Source organism: Camellia sinensis, chromosome 2, assembly GCF_055761805.1.
Source record: "Camellia sinensis isolate YWXY chromosome 2, ASM5576180v1, whole genome shotgun sequence".
NCBI lineage: Eukaryota > Viridiplantae > Streptophyta > Magnoliopsida > Ericales > Theaceae > Camellia > Camellia sinensis.
In genome coordinates, this window is record NC_138962.1 from 98,871,421 (window position 1) to 98,887,899 (window position 16,479).

General features: G+C 39.2%; 2 protein-coding genes across 2 annotated transcripts; both read right to left on the reverse strand.

The window, feature by feature from the left end:
• Positions 1–294: 294 nt before the first annotated feature.
• On the reverse strand, positions 295–3,754 carry LOC145816104 (uncharacterized). Its single transcript, XM_082912349.1, has 4 exons — positions 3,551–3,754; positions 3,206–3,490; positions 2,741–2,884; positions 295–762 (listed from the first exon to the last, which is right to left on the reverse strand). The coding sequence occupies exons 1-4, from the start codon at positions 3,752–3,754 to the stop codon at positions 295–297; spliced, it is 1,101 nt and encodes a 366-aa protein (XP_082768475.1).
• A 309-nt stretch (positions 3,755–4,063) lies between these two features.
• On the reverse strand, positions 4,064–5,446 carry LOC114316420 (uncharacterized). Its single transcript, XM_082912352.1, has one exon. It carries the CDS (start codon positions 5,444–5,446, stop codon positions 4,064–4,066), a length of 1,383 nt encoding a protein of 460 aa, XP_082768478.1.
• Positions 5,447–16,479: the final 11,033 nt, after the last annotated feature.

Sequence of the window (16,479 nt, forward strand, 5' to 3'; positions counted from 1 at the left end):
CACAATTTGATGATAGTCAATAACATGAGAAGGGTCCTGAAGGTAGCCTCACAACATTGATACGTGAAACACATTGTGCACTTGCTCCATGCCCGATGGTAAAGCAACCTGATAGGCAACCGGACCTAATCTTTCCAAAATCTGATACGCCCCTATGTACCGGGGTGATAATTTTCCTTTTTTTTCCCCAAATCTTATGTGCCCTTTCATTGGAGTGACTTTGACAAAAACATGAACCCCAACTTCAAACTCCAAGTCTCTCCTTATTTGATCCGCATAGCTCTTTTGTTGGCTTTAAGCAGTTTTCAATCTCTGTTGGATGATTTGAATCTTTTCCATAGTAACTTGCACAATTTTAGGCCCAATCAACGACCTATCCCCAACCTTTATCCAACAAATCGGAGTTCGACATTTTCTCCCATACAAAGCTTCATATGGTGCCATTCTAATACTAGAGTGGAAACTGTTGTTATAAAAAAATTCCGCCAAAGGTAAATGAGTTTCCCAACTTTCACGAAAATCCAAAACACACATTCGGAGCATGTCCTCCAATGTTTGTATAGTTCTTTCAGATTGTCCATCAGTTTGTAGATGAAATACGGTACTAAACTTCAACTCCGTCCCCAATGCTTTTTGTATGCTGTGCCAATACCTTGACACAAACTTAGAATCTCTATCCGACACAATGGAAACCGGAACGCTGTGCAATCGAATAATCTCAGCAATGTACACTATAGCAAGTCGATCAGCATTATAAACAGTCTTCACAGGCAAAAAAGTGAGCAGATTTAGTCAAGGGCAAACTTCACTTTACCCCCTATGGTATAGGCCATGTGTGAATCACCTCTCTGACGTTCGAATATCACTACATAACCCCCCTGTGGTTGATGGAGTGAAATGCACAATTACCACCGTCAACATCAGAAGTAAAAAGACTATTTTGCCCTTGTATATATAACCTTTGTTTAACATTTCTTCTTCAACAGTTGTGCATTTGAGAAGAACAAGAGGGAGAACTTAGGGTTTTGATATATGAAATTAGGATTTTGATTTAACAAATTAATTTAAACAACAAAGACACGCCATGTTCTTCCTCCTTCTCTCTTTAAAATTACAACCCTACCATTTCTCTATAATTAAACAAAATCATAACCATAGACGGATGAAACCCACAAAAAACATAGTGGACGACTGAAACTGCCACCATGGACGGCGAGACCACCTCTACATAACACCTAAGTTCTCAGATAGATGATGACAAAACACCAAACTAAGTCAATAGTTCTACACCATCAAGAACTAACCAAAACTAACAAAAGCAGTCTGTATTACATAACAAAACATAGCAACCATGGACTATAACATCCATGGCCGAACCTGGAAATACACAGGCTAAACCTGTACACAATCATAATGACTTATGTAAACCATCGATGACAGTTGAACCTTTACTTTCAATTCCACTGAACCAGAACAAACCCATCATCATCATGATTCGACAGTCGAAGTTCGCAAATGGGTCTTGATCGAATCGAATTTTGAGTTCAAGATAGAAATGGGTTTGGATTTGAACCCGTTTTACGCTGAATCGTTCGTTGAATGGGATGTGCGAGCACCATTAGAGGTGATATACGAAGTGTGCGAAGACGATCAAAATGACAATGTCTTGGATGAGAAATAAGAGAGATACCCATTGCTGTGAATGATTTTAGGAATTTAGTATTTAGATTTTAAATTGATTTGTAAAATATTGAATGATTGGATAATATATATATTATTCACTGTGCATATATATGTTAGTGATACAATTTGTAGGTTTATATATATATATATATATATATGTGTGTGTGTGTGTGTGTGTGTGCATGTTAGAGTTGGTGATTCAAATTTTCTTTTTCTTTTTATTTACTTGTCATAATTTAACACCAATTGATTTGATCAAACTTGAACATTTGTAATTGATTACTTTGACTGGGAGTGGTTTGATTATGGAGGTATTGGTGGGAGTTTGTAATTTTACTCTTTTTTTTTCCCCCTTCTTCTGGGTAGAGATTTCCAGATCAGGGTTTTGAAAATGAAGAAGAAGGACTGCTTTGGAAATTGGTGATGAAGATGAGGGCATTTTAGTCATTTAATTCGGATAAAAAATCATCTTTCCATGACCAATTGCACAACCCTCGTGTGTATTGCATAGCATGTTAGAATAGATGAAAAAACAAACTGTGCACTTCACTCCATCAACCACAGGGGGGTTATGCGGTGATATTCGAACGTCAAGGCGGTGATCCGCACATGGCGTATACCATAGGGGGTAAAATGAAGTGTGGTCTTTAGTCAATCTATCCATAACAACCCATATAGAATCCATACCTCGGGGTGTTCAGGGTAAGCCCACAATAAAATCCATAGTTATATGCTCCCACTTCTATTCTAGAATACGAAGAGGTTGAAGTAACCCCGCCGGTCTTTGGTGCTCCACTTTCACTTGTTGACATTGAAGGCACCTTGAAATGAATTTCGCAATTTCTCTCTTCATATTAGGTCACCAAAAGGCTTGCTTGAGATCTTGGTACATTTTGGTATTCCTAGGATGCATAGCAAACCTGGACTTGTAAGTTTCTTCCAAGACTCTTCCTTTAACTTCAGCGACATTTGGAATACACAATCTTCCCTTGAACTTCAACAATTAAGCTTCCAAAGAAAATCTCGGTCTCGGTTTTGCTTCCATCTCATCATATACTTTCTTGAGGAATTCATCCTCCAATTGCCTTTGTTTCATTTCCTCAATAATAGCCAGTTGTGCGGTCATTGCGGCCAACATTCCATCTTGTTCATGTAGTACAATTTTCTCCTCCATTTTTTCCAAGTCAAGTAATAGTTCATTCTACTCCATAAGCAAACATGCTAAGTTTCCTGTTGACTTTCTACTAAGAGCATCCGCTACCGTATTGGCTTTACCAAGATGATAATGAATCTATAAGTCATAATCCTTGATGAGTTCTAACCACTGTCTTTGTTGCATATTAAGCTCCTTTTGAGTAAAGAAATACTTGAGGCTCTTGTGGTCGGTGTAGACTTCACATGTTGCTCCATAAAGATAATGCCGCCATATCTTCAATATAAATACCACATCAGTTAATTCCAAATCATGCGTAGGGTAATTCTTTTCATGTGGCTTCAATTGTCAAGATGCATACACAATTACCCTTCCATTTTGCATAAGTTCACACCCTAAACCCTTATGAGAAACATCACTATAAACAACAAACCCTTTTGTACTTGATGGTAAGGCGAGAACCGATGCCGTTGTGAGCCTTGTTTTTAATTCTTGGAAAGCAGACTCCCGCTGTTCCGTCCACTCAAATGGAACACCTTTTTGAGTCAATAGGGTAAGCGGCACCGCAATCTTAGAGAAATCTTTAACAAATCTTCGGTAGTAACCAGCTAAACCCATAAAACTATGTACTTCTGCAGTGTTGGTGGAAGCAAGCTAATTCACAATAACTTCTATCTTTTACGGATCGACAGACACACCATCCTTGTTAATTACAAGCCCCAAAAACACAACTTCATTCAACCAAAATTCACATTTCTTCAATTTAGGATATAACTTCTTGTCCCTAAGTGTTTGAAGAATTAATCTCAAGTGCCTTTCATGTTCCTCCCTACTCTTCGAATAAATAAGAATGTCATTAATGAATACCACCACAAACTCATCCAAGTGCAGTTTGAAAATCCGATTCATTAAATCCATAAAAGCTGTTGGTGCATTCGTAACCCTAAATGGCAAAACTAAAAATTCGTAATGGCCGTACGTGGTTCGAAAGGTAGTCTTCTCAGCATCCTCTACTTTGACTTTCAACTGATGGTACCCGGATCTCAAGTCGATTTTTTAAAACACTTGTGCCCCCTGTAATTGGTCAAACAAATCATCAATCTGTGGTAAAGGATATTTATTCTTCACCGTTACCTTATTAAGTTCTTGGTAATCAATACACAACTGAAGGGTCCCATTCTTCTTTTTCACAAACAAAACCGATACACCCCATGGCGATGTACTCGATCAAATGAACCCTTTGTCAAGCAATTCTTGCAATTGTATTTTCAATTCCTTCATTTCTGCCAGAGACATTCTGTACAGAGCCTTCGAAATAGGTTGAGTACCCGGTACAATATCAATGACAAATTCAATCTCATGATCTATCAAGTCCCCTGGAAATTCTTCATGAAATACATCTGGAAACTCACTAACAATTTGAATATTTTCAACACCCACCTCAGTTGTCTCTGCATGCAAAATAATACACAAATAACCCCTACAACCCTTATGAAGTAGTTTACAAGCTTTCATAGCCGATATCAAATAGGGCGGAGGGACCACCCCATGTCCCAAAAAAGTAAACTCACCCTGACCCGGTGGGCGGAAAACAACTTGCTTAGACACACAATCAATGGTTGTATGATACTTAGCTAACCAATCCATTCCCAAAATTATATCAAAGTGTACCATATCAAGAGGCATCAAATTAGCCCACAATGGAATATCTTTAAGTAAAAGCTCACATGCAGGATACATAGAAGCACACAACACATAGTCCCCGAATGGGAGAGACACGCACAACACATAATTCAAGGGTTCCATATATCTATTCAAATTAGGAGCAAATGTTTTTGAAACAAAGTAATGGGTGGAACCCGAATCAAGTAGCACATGAGCAGGTTGGCCATTGATGGAAAGCGTACCTGAAACCACAGCGTTTGAATTTTGGACATCACCCGGAACAAGAGCAAAGACTCCCCCTTGCCTAACGTTGTCTCTAGAAGTAATAGGCCTTGCCAGGGTCTTTGTTGCAGGAGTGGAGCTGGCTGAACTAGCAGATGGCCTATTCCCTTTTTGTTGCCCAAACATAGGACAATCTCTCACCATATGCCCCGTCTTTCCATAATTAAAGCAAGCTCCTAATGCTCGATAAAAAACCCTCTGGCCCTTCTTTCCGCACTCTGGGTAAGTTGGTGACGAATCACAAGTAGAACCTGAAGTGTTGGAAGTTCCCAAATTTTGCTTCTTACTTTGTGAGGATGCCGACCCTTTACGCACAATGGAGCCTTGCCTTTTGCCCTTCCAATCCGAGTACCAGTTGTGGTTGGCTTGGTTACCTTCCGCTATGATGGCCTTATCTAATACATCCATATATTTCTGTACCTGCAATACATTAATCTTCTCAAGAATGGAGTCTTGAAGACATCCCTCAAATTTCCTCGCCTTCTTGTAGTCCGTATCGACCATGTACGGTGCAAAACAGGCTAATTTGGTAGATTGCACTTCATACTCCACTATGGTCTTGTTTCCTTGCTTCAAGTTTTCAAACTCCGACACCTTCCTGTCTCGGTTACTTTGTGGAAAGTATTTCTCATAGAAGATCTCCAAAAATTGAGCCCAATTCATCCCTTGATGCTCTCCTCAAATAAGCATCCACCAATGGCGCGCCTCATCCTCTTGTGTAAAAGCAGCTAGCAAGACTTTATGTTCCTCCGTACATGGAAAGACTTCAAATAATTTCTCGATACCCAGCACTCAAGCCTCCGCCTTTAATGGGTCAATTCCTCCTTTGAACAAGGGTGGTTCATCTTCTTAAATTCTTTTGTGAGAGCAATAGTTCAATCGTCAGTCTGGTGGTCTTGCATTGGTGGCGGTGGTTGTTATTGTTGTTGTTTTCTAAAGGCCTCAACCTTGTCCATGATCATTGCCTCCATTCTATCAAGTCGCGCGTAGGTTCAATCCTCTCCATCCTCTGCTCTTGTTCTCACCATGATCTAGAGGAACACACATTATAACTTTTCCAAATAATAAACACATAAGTCACATTTACAAATGCACATTTTCATGTCATACTTGATTATGGATGCATTATGAATGCAACTTAAACCCTTTCTAGACTTCTTATTGCTTGCACGGACTCGTGTGTAAGATATTAACTTGTGCTCTGATACCACTCTGTCATGACCCGACCCCGCCCCTAAAAGTTTGGGGCATAACCGGCCGGTAATCACTTGATTACCTTTGGCCTCAAACAAACATACAGAGTAATTATAGTAATGGGACCAAAAGCGGAAGTATACAACAAAAGAATGATTCCATTGAGCTATACCAATATGAGCAAAAAGTAACACATCCACATCATTTACATGCCCATGCAAAAAGAATATAAGTATCGAAAGAAATTTGTGCATAACATTTACAAACCCAAGACCACAATAGCAAAAACAAAATAGAGTCAAAGTATGATGTGAGTCAGAGATGAAACTCCATCTTGGAGGTGTCACTCGATTGGGTCTAAAAAAGAATGGCTCATGAAACTGACTCTAGGGGTGTGCTCCATGCTGTGGATTACCTATATGTGCATACATAAAATTGGGTGAGCGAAGCTCAATGACTAACAATACAGTAAAATAGTGTCAATAGATAGTCATAAGATTCTCACAATACCCAAAATCTTATAAACAAAACGGCCATAGGCCAAATCATACTTCAAAACGACCTCGGGCCCAACATATAACAAAATGACTTCGGGCCCAATCATATATCAAAATGGCCTCGGGCCCAATCATATTTCAAAACGGCCTCGGGCCCAACATATAACGAAAATGGTCTTGGGTCCAATCATATTTCAAAATGGCCTCGGGCCCAACATATAACAAAACAGCCTCGGGCCTAATCATATTGCAAAATGGCCTCGGGCCCAACATATAACAAAATGGCCTCGGGCCCAATCATATTTCAAAATGGCCTCGGGCCCAACATATAACAAAACGGCCCCGGGCCCAACGTTGCACATGTCATATAATATTAATGAGGTTTCTTATTTCAAACAAATCACAATGTCAAAACCATTCACCGTTCATGGTTCGAGGTACACAATAATGAACATATAAATATGATATTATTACTCACAGTGGGATCAATCTTGTGGCGTTTCCCCCAGCACACGACCTATACCAAACATGTCACACACATATTCAATAAGTAATTCACTTCAATCGTACTCTTTTCTTTCATTATTCACAACCTTCTTTAATGAGTTTCTATTCACCATTTCACGCCCAAAAGGGGCTAAAAAAAGGTTGGGAATGCATTCCAGAGGCTGGGGGTAGTAAAACAACAGCCGCTTGAGCAGTCTGGCTCCGCACGTGCGGAAATGGCCGCCGCTCAAGCGCACAATGAAGAGTGGGTTTAGGCTTAAATCTTCGCCGCTCGTGCAGAGCTTGAGGCCGCATGAGCAGTCTACGCTCACTCGGGCAGTCCGAAAATGGCTCTAAGATACAAACGTTTTCCTCTCATTCCCAAGCCCAAATCCATGTAAAAACAACTAAAAAATATGATATCTAAGCATGATACAAGTGTAATTCCACATTAAACATATCAATCTTGCATCAACAACAATTTCATGGTCTCATCTTTTCACAATTTCATAGTTTACATACACAAGTTCAAAATACATATATTTATGAATGATTTTCTCACAAATCTTGTTTATATGAACCATCTACGGTTTGTTTCATGGATCAATCATAAAAATGAACACAAATCAAACAATGGTGTAGAGATTAAGGTCCAATTTCATGCCTTTAGCCCTAGTCACTACATAACTCAACACCCTAGCTCAAAATTCCTAATTTCTTCATGATTTCTTGACAAAGATAAGTTAGAGACAAAGTTTGTAAGTAAATTAACATGCCTCAACTAAAATCTAAGGTTTTCCCTCTGATTTTCTTCAAATCCTTAGCTTTCTCTTCCACTCTCTCTCTCTCTAACTCACTTTCTAGGGCTCTCAAGCAACAAATGAAGAACAACAGGGCCAAACAACTCATATATGACCCAACTCACAAAACATGATTAAATCATTACGGATCATAATTTTTCAAAATTTCATCGTAAGCTCTATAAATCATGCTAATCATAGATATGAAGTTGGTTTTTCTTTATCGTGCCTCTAAGGCCTTCAATTTCGGTTCAAAGTCTTAATTGCAACAGATATTTCTACTTTCCACAGATATTTTTTCAAATTCACATAATTCACATACTTAAATTTGCAAATTCATATCAAACACATAATCATGTGCATAATTAAGTATAGTACGAGTTGGGTTATCACACTCATTTTGTTGTAACCAAGCATGATCTTGGAAAGATGTAAGCCATTAGGGCATATGAATATCTGTTTAGCTTTCATTTCTTATTTCTTCTTGTAACACATGTTGTAGATTCAGGATGAACGATTTATGAATGTACATCGCATGTGTCACCTTTTATATATTGACTCTGATTAATGAAAACTTCTTATTTTATTTATACCACTCTGCACTAGTGTTTGGAGTTGGATTATTGTAATTATTTTGGGGACGTTACACATTCGAGGGAAAACATTTTTCTTCTACTCAAGTGTAATGGTCACTTGTATATATAAATGTATTGAGTAAATGAGCTCAAATTAAAGGTTTTGGTAATGTTTCCAGGTAATAAAATTTGAAGCTTGACACTCTCTACCCGGACTCATACTTTATTTACCTCTCATTGAACTATTTTTCAAAAGAACAAGTATCCAATTTCACATGAAACAAATAAAGATGTAGGAGTTATAATTTCATCTATGTCCAAATCACATTCTCAACTCCACAATTACTACACTCACTCTTTAATCATCCACAAAATCTCAAGAATTAAGGATAAATTTGATCACAATATCATTCTCTATCAAGATCAAAATTAAGGTTTCAATAATTTTGGGGCTTTCACTCTATTTTCATATATATATATATATATATAATTCTCAACATCAATGTTCATATTATATGGAAAATTGGGTGAAACTCTAACAATAGTCAAATAAAATTTCCCTTTTTGTCAAATACAAGCTTAATCTCACTCAATCATTAAATCAATTCTTATATTTACAATCATACCACATAATCATCTTTAAATCAAAGAGATACTAAGTTAAAAGTAACCCTACCTTAAGTTATGGGTAACAATGCTAAACTTCAAAGTGTACTCTTCGTAAAATCGCAATCTAATTGGTAGAAATGAAGATCTTCACATGTACTTCATTTCTTGCAAGTGATTTAGGCTAGATCTTAGAAACTTAGGGTTTTCGGAGATGGGGAGAGGAGAGAGAAGGTAGAAAGGAAAAGGTGAAGAGATAAGCTAAAAAGTTACTTTTTAAGTTGCTGGTTTTGCGCAGACTGCTCAAGCGGTCTTTTCATTGCTCGAACGGTGAATGAGGCCTCTCAGTATTTTTGTCTGCAAAATGAGATACTGGGAGCTCTTCAAGTTGGCTCGAGTGACCACTAGTTCGCTCAAGCAATCCACTCTCGCTCGAGTGACTAGATGTTCTCCATCTTCGCTCGAGCAGTACTTTCACTGCTCAAGCGGTCACCTGGGACAAATGTCACAATTATTACCCCTAAAAAGAAAGAGGGGAAAAAAAAACATAATTTAACATTTATAACAAAATAAATTGGCAGTTTCAAATTTTGCCACTTTCAATTTTATATTCAATAGACTAAAAAGATGAACGCATAAAAAGTTTATATTATTATGGTTGTGAATTATTTTGAATAAATCAGCTTCAATAGAGGTATTATTTTTGTATAATTCTATTTGTACATAGTATAAACTCTCAATACATATCATAAATAGTGTTCGGATATAAATATTTGAACAAAAATCAAATGTTCGAATATAAATTTATGAACATAAAGTAGTTCGGATATAAATAATTGAACAGAATATATATTTGAATAATATATTTTTATTCATAATTCTAAATTCAAACATGGTAACACTTACGTTTTCAGTTTTCTGTTTATATTTACAAAAATTTTAAAAACTCAAATAAAAACTTGTTTGGTAAAATTTTTAATTTATAAATCAGTGGTCTCAGTTTATAAATTTGGCCAAAAAATGAAAACACAAAAAATGTGTTTCCATTTTGAGTTTTCAATTTTTTTTTTTTTACCACCCAACACTAGCCACCACCCGCTACCATTTTCCACCACCGTCTTCCGCCACCACCCCCCACCACCACCTGCGACCACCACCCACCACCCACCACCCACCTACCACCCACTCGCCACCACCACCCACTCCTCGCCACCACCACCACCACCACCACCCACCTGCAATCCACCCGCCACCACCCGCTACTACCATCCACCAGCGCCCGTCGCTTACTTGCCACCACCACTCACCACCCACCTGCCACCACCATCCACCACCTGTCACTACCAGCCACCCACCACCACTAGCCACCTGCCATCCACCTGCCACCACCACCCACAACTCACCACCACCACCCACTCGCTACCACCTACCACTCGCCACTATCACCCACCCACCCACCACCACCACCTACCCGATACCACCCACTATCCGCCACCCACCTGCCACCACCACCCACTCGCTACCACTCACCACCCACCACTGTTACCCACCACCCACCACCACCCGCCATCCGCCACCCACCTGCCACCACCACCGACCACCCGCTACCACCTACCACCCACCACCGTCACCCATTCACCCACCACCACCACCCGCCATCCGCCATCCACCACCCACCTACCACCGCCACCCGCCACCACTCACTCGCTACCACCCACCACCCGCCACCGTCACCCACTCACCCACCCACCGACCCACCCGCCACCACCAGCCACCCACCACCCACCTTCACCACTTTCCACCACCGTCTTCCGCCGTCACTTGCCACCACTTGCCATTTCTCACTCCTTTTTATATTTTTAAATTTTTTTAAACATTTTGTCAATTACCAAACGCGTTTGTAGTTTATGTTTTTCTAAAAATAAACAAAAAATAAACAAAAACCAATTTATAAAATTTTTGTAAATATAAACTGAAAACGTAAACGTTACCAAACACATTCAAAAATTTATATCCGAACATCATTTGTGATATATACTAAGAGTTCGAATGGTATGCAAATAGACTTTCTCATAATTTTTTCTTATTTTATAAAACTGATAATTTTTCATTGTTTTCTCCAATTGTTGGATAAAAAGACTTTTTATTTTTGAAAAATAGCATGAAGTTCAATTTTTGACCAATCAAATCATATCTAATTAATTTGATTGTTTTTTTTTATAAATGATATGGATGATATTCTTTGTATAAGTTTAAAATAAAAACAATAATCATTATAAAAATCAAAAAAAATAAAGGTGAGTCAAATAAATTAAATATTTTAATCTAGATTTTATTTATTGACATACAAAGACTTTTAAGTTTGTTTAAATTCTAAGAATTGTTTAATGCTCTAAGGATGTGCCAAAACTTGATTTGGAGTGTGTTTGGGAAGTGGGTATTGTAGTTAGCTTTTTTTATTTTTTAGAACAGACATACAAAAAAATAGAGAAAGTGACGTGATTGGATATTTTAACTTTTTGACTATTTAAACCAAAAAGTCAATATCCCAAATAGACTCTCAACGTCAATTTCAACTATATTCTTATAAATTAATTAGAAAAATAAGAAATTATAAGTGTTAGATTTGATTTAAATATAAATTTCTAATAGTTTAATAAAAAATTTCTAAAGAGTGAAGACAATGGATCGAGGGGGTTGGAACCCAATGATACGCAGGAGAAAAGTGGGAAGCCAGCTTGGAGATCCTAAGGAGGAAGTCTTGATCACCATTTTCGTGGATAACATACCTGACTCAATGGATCCTAAAGGCTTGTTTAATCTTTTCCAAAAGTTTGGTCTAGTCAAGGATGTGTTTATCCTGGGTAAGAGGAGGAAAGCTTCAAAATCCAGATTTGGGTTTGTAAGATACGACTGTGAGGTGATTGCACGGGTGGCGATTCAGAAGGCAGATGGTTTGTGGTGTGATAACAAATCACTGAGGGTTAAGTGTGCTGAGTATTAAAAGCCTCAGAGAGTGGGTCAGCAGAATCCCAGGGAGCTAAGCAGAGGAGATGAAGGTCGAGTGGAGAATCGGCGGATTCATTCAAAGCAGTAGAAAGGTAAGGGTGTCCAAAAAACCTATGCAGAGGTATTACTAAGTGATGAGGCCAGAGACAAAGAAATGGTGGTGATAAAATTTTATGTGGAAGGTAATGGTTGGAGGTATGAAAGTTTAGTAGTTCAGCTAAGTAGCTTTTTAGCCTTGAAGGAGTTCAGAAAGAAATTGAGCAATAGAGGCATGAGGGATGTAGTTGCAAGAGAGGGGGGTGGCAAACTAGTCCTATTAACTTTCCCCACAGTACAGCATATGCAGGAAGGAAAGAGACTTTTGCAGGGGTGGGGGAAGCAGTGGTGTGAATCCATCAATGAATGGGAAAAAGGCCAGTTTGCAGAGCAAGAGGGGTGCGTTTGGTTGAATTGTTTTGGCATTCATATTAATTTATGGAGCACTACGACAATCCGCAGCATAGGTAGTTATTGGGGGGAGGTAGTTCAATTTGAAGAGGACATCAACAATCTAATGACTTTTCAACAAGCTAAAGTTAAAGTGATTACGAGCTGTTTGGAGTGGATTAACACAATAATTTTTATGGGGCACAAAGGCTGTCACATTCTAGTTAGAGTTTGTGAAGAGCTGCCCAAGTATTTATTTCCAAGTCCTACTGAGAGCAGAGGGAGGGATCAAGATCGATTGCATTCCAATGGCAAAGAAGAGGTAGATCAAATGTCTGGCAATAGTGGATGCAGCAAGATTGAAAGGCAAGTTTCTACAGGAAGAGAGGGGTTGGTGAGTGAAGGATTTGAGGTGGCTAGTAGGGTTCTAGAGACTGTGATGGGCAGATCAGAAGTGCAGGGTAGAGATAATGATGGTAAGCATGCAAATACAGTGATTGATATAGAGGGGAGCGTGGGGACTGGCTATGAAGGTGCTTGTTCCAAGGCGAGAGAGGTGGAGCAGGATGTCAACTCCCGTCAGTTAATCATGAACGAAGTTCAAATTATGGACGAGTCTATGTGTAGCACAGGACTCTTAAGGGAGTTGAGTGGGCTAGCAAAAGCAAGGCCTAATATAAATTTGGAAGTTTTAATTGAAGGAGTGCAGAAGGGGGCTAAGCCCAGTGGATTGTATCAAGGGTTGGAGTCAGACTTGAGTGAAAATATGCCCCAGGCTCAACTTAGGCCAACTATAGCCCAAATAACTCACATAAACATGGTCAAACGGACTGTAAAATGGAGCAAACTAAAGGAAGTTACAGAGTAGAAATGGGGTAAGTCATGGAAAAAAGGTATTGAACGAAGGAGAGGCATGTTTGGCAGACTTGGCTTTCAAAAGGGAGCCATTCTCAAAGCTTTTGCAGATGCAGCAGTTTCATCTATGGCTATTTCCTAGAGTTAGGCAGTGAGTAGAAGGAGGAAACTGTTTGAGGAGGCTATGTCAACAATGAGAGTGGGTACTCTGCTGGGAATGGATTGCCAAGGCAAAGAGGAGGAGTTGGTAAGCAAAATCGTGGAGCTGGAAGAGAAGGATTTGAGCAAAATTGAAGGTGATGAAAGGGCAACCAGAGCTTAATCGGCTGTTTGAAAGGGATTAGGTTGTAAATAGTGAGTTTATCATGAAGATTTTATCTTGAATGTTAGAGGGCTGGGAAGGCCAGAAAAAATGGGAAATATTAAGAGATTGGTGAGGGAGAGAAGTGTTGATGTGCTCTTTCTTCAGGAGACTAAAAGAAGCTCTATGGATGATTATTTTGTGAAAATCATTTGGCCTTATGAAGAGATGGAATTTATGATGGTAGATTCAGAGGGGAGTGCTGGAGGTCTTTTGTGTATTTGGAGGCCACAAGTCTTCGAGCTTAAGGACTGTTGTAGCAGCAAAAATTTCATCATTTTATCAGGTATATCTAGTAATTCTTTTCAGTGTACTCTTGTGAATATCTATGCTCCTAATGAGGCTTTCAGAAGGAGACAGTTATGGAACTCTCTGGTGTATATCCATCCATATTTTCCAAACCCTTGGTGTGTGGGAGGGGACTTCAATGAGATTAGATATATGGGTGAGAGGAATGGGTGTTCATCTAGAGAGAGGTGGATGAAGGACTTTAATGAGTTTGTGGAAAAATTGGAACTAGCTGATATGCCTTTACTAGGTAGGCAGCATACTTGGTGCAATGCACTTGATGGAAAAAGGTGGAGTAGGATAGACAGATTTTTGCTAGATTTGAAGTGGATGGAAAAGTTTTCTTTTAAGCAATGGGGTCTACCTAGGACATTCTCAGACCACTGCCCTATTCTGCTAAAGGAAGATGATAGGGATTGGGGACCAAAGCCATTTAAATTTATTAATGCATGGTTAACTCATCCATCCTTCATAACTGAAGTTAAAAAGAGGTGGGGGGAAAGCACAAGTTCAAGGGTGGGCAGGGTTCAGAGTAATGAGAAAATTGAACATGCTTAGGAGTCACTTGAGGGTGTGGAATAAGGAAGTATTTGGCAACATTGACACTCAGCTAAAGGCAGCAGAGGAGGAACTTCATGAATGGGACTTGAAGGCAGAGTCTAGGTCCCTTGATGAACAGGAACTGAAGAGAATAAGAGAAGTTAGAAGCCAGGTGTGGCAGCTTAGTAGGAGCAAGGACAGGTTATGGCATCAAAAATCAAGGCAGATGTGGGCTCATTCTGGTGATAAAAATACTAGGTACTTTCATATTATGGCTAGTAGAAGGCAGAGAAAGAATTTGCTTGACTCTGTTCTTGTGGAGGATAGGAGATTGGAGGATCCAGCTCAGGTGAAGCAAGAAGTGGTTAGGTATTTCAGTCAGTTGTTCTTTGAGAACTGGAAGTTCAGACCAAAAATCTTAGGCCCTTTTGTTGTCATTAGCTCTTTGGAAGTGGGTAACTTGGAAGCTGGATTCTCTGAAGATGAGATATGGGAAGCAGTGCAGGATTGTGATGGGAACAAAGCCCCAGGCCTAGATAGCTTTAACCTTACTTGCATTCAATGGTGTTGGTCTATATTGAAGGGGGAGATTATACAATTGGTGAACGAATTTCACTCAAAGCTGTCAAGAGGGGTTAACAGCTCCTTCATCGTTCTTATTCCTAAGAAGGATAATCCTATAGGCTTGGGAGATTATAGACCTATCAGTTTGGTTAGCTCTATCTATAAGATCTTAGCAAAGGTGCTTTCCAGGAGACTTAAGCGAGTCCTGCCATCTATGATTAGCGAGGTGCAATCAGCTTTTGTGAGTGGTAGGAACATTTTAGATGGAGTGTTAATAGCAAATGAAGTTGTAGATGATTGGAAAATATCAAAAAAGAAAGGTATCATTCTAAAGTTGGATTTTGAAAAAGCTTATGACTCAATTAATTGGGAATTTCTGTGGTCGATGATGAACAACTTTGGATTTGGAGAGAAATGGATAGGTTGGATGAGGACTTGCATTTCTACAGCCAGGGTATCTGTCTTGGTTAATGATTCACCCACAGAGGAATTTCAACCACAGAAGGGGTTAAGGCAAGGCGATCCCCTTTCACCTTTTTTGTTTATTATTGCAGCTGAAGCTCTTAACCTTTTATTAGCAAGGGCAACAGAGAAGGGATTATTTAGAGGAGCCATAGTTGGAGGTAATGAATTACGTATTTCACATCTCCAATTTGTAGACGACACAATAGTATTTTGTGAAGGTGATATAGAGGAAGTGCTAAATATTAAAAGGGTGATGAGGTGTTTTGAAGTGATGTCTTGTTTAAAGATTAATTATCACAAGAGTGTAGTATGCGGAGTGGGTTTCCAAAAGGATGAAACTATGGGTTTAGCTTAAAGATTGAACTGCCTATCCAAGAAATTACCTTTTAATTTTTTAGGATTGCCTTTAGGGGCCAATCCTAAGAGGAAGTGCACTTGGAGTTCAGTAGTGGATAAGGTGAGTAAGAAGTTGTCTTCTTGGAAGAGAAAGCTACTATCTTTTGCTGGGCGGTTGACCTTACTTAAGTCAGTTCTCTCTAATCTACCCATCTACTTTCTTTCTATTTTCAAAATGCCCAAGAGGGTTGCTAAGGCTCTAGTTAAAATTCAATCCAACTTCCTGTGGGGTGGATCTGATGTTAAGAGGAATGTTCACCTGGTCAATTGGGGTGAGATTACTAAAAGCAAAAATCAAGGGGGTTTGGGTGTAAGAGATTTGGGTGAGGTAACTTATTGTTTATTGCTAAAGTGGTGGTGGAGATATGGTGCAGATGACAAAGCCTTGTGGAAATCAGTGGTATGCTCAAGATATGGTCGATGTGGAGGGGTTAGGTGCCATCTCTATATAGTATAGCAGGGGTGTCCACAATATGGAAGGATATAGTGCAGCTCACTTCAATCAATCAGCCTTTGGGTGAATTCTTTGGTCAGAATTTTAAGTTATCAGTGGGTAATGGAAAGAGGATTCAGTTTTGGACTGATGCTTGGTTCACTGTCAGAGGTCTGAAGGAGGATTATCCCAGATTGTATA

Bases quoted from the DNA above. Each gene is read 5' to 3' on its own strand.
- LOC145816104 (XM_082912349.1), bottom strand. From the start codon at position 3,754: ATGGATTTAATGAATCGGATTTTCAAACTGCACTTGGATGAGTTTGTG. The intron at 2,885-3,205 runs GTAATTGTGTAT...CTTATGGAGTAG, and splicing joins AACTTATGCAAAATGGAAGG to AATGAACTATTACTTGACTT. The intron at 763-2,740 runs GTATATGATGAG...TTGCCTGTGAAG, and splicing joins AGGATGAATTCCTCAAGAAA to ACTGTTTATAATGCTGATCG.
- LOC114316420 (XM_082912352.1), bottom strand. From the start codon at position 5,446: ATGAATTGGGCTCAATTTTTGGAGATCTTCTATGAGAAATACTTTCCA.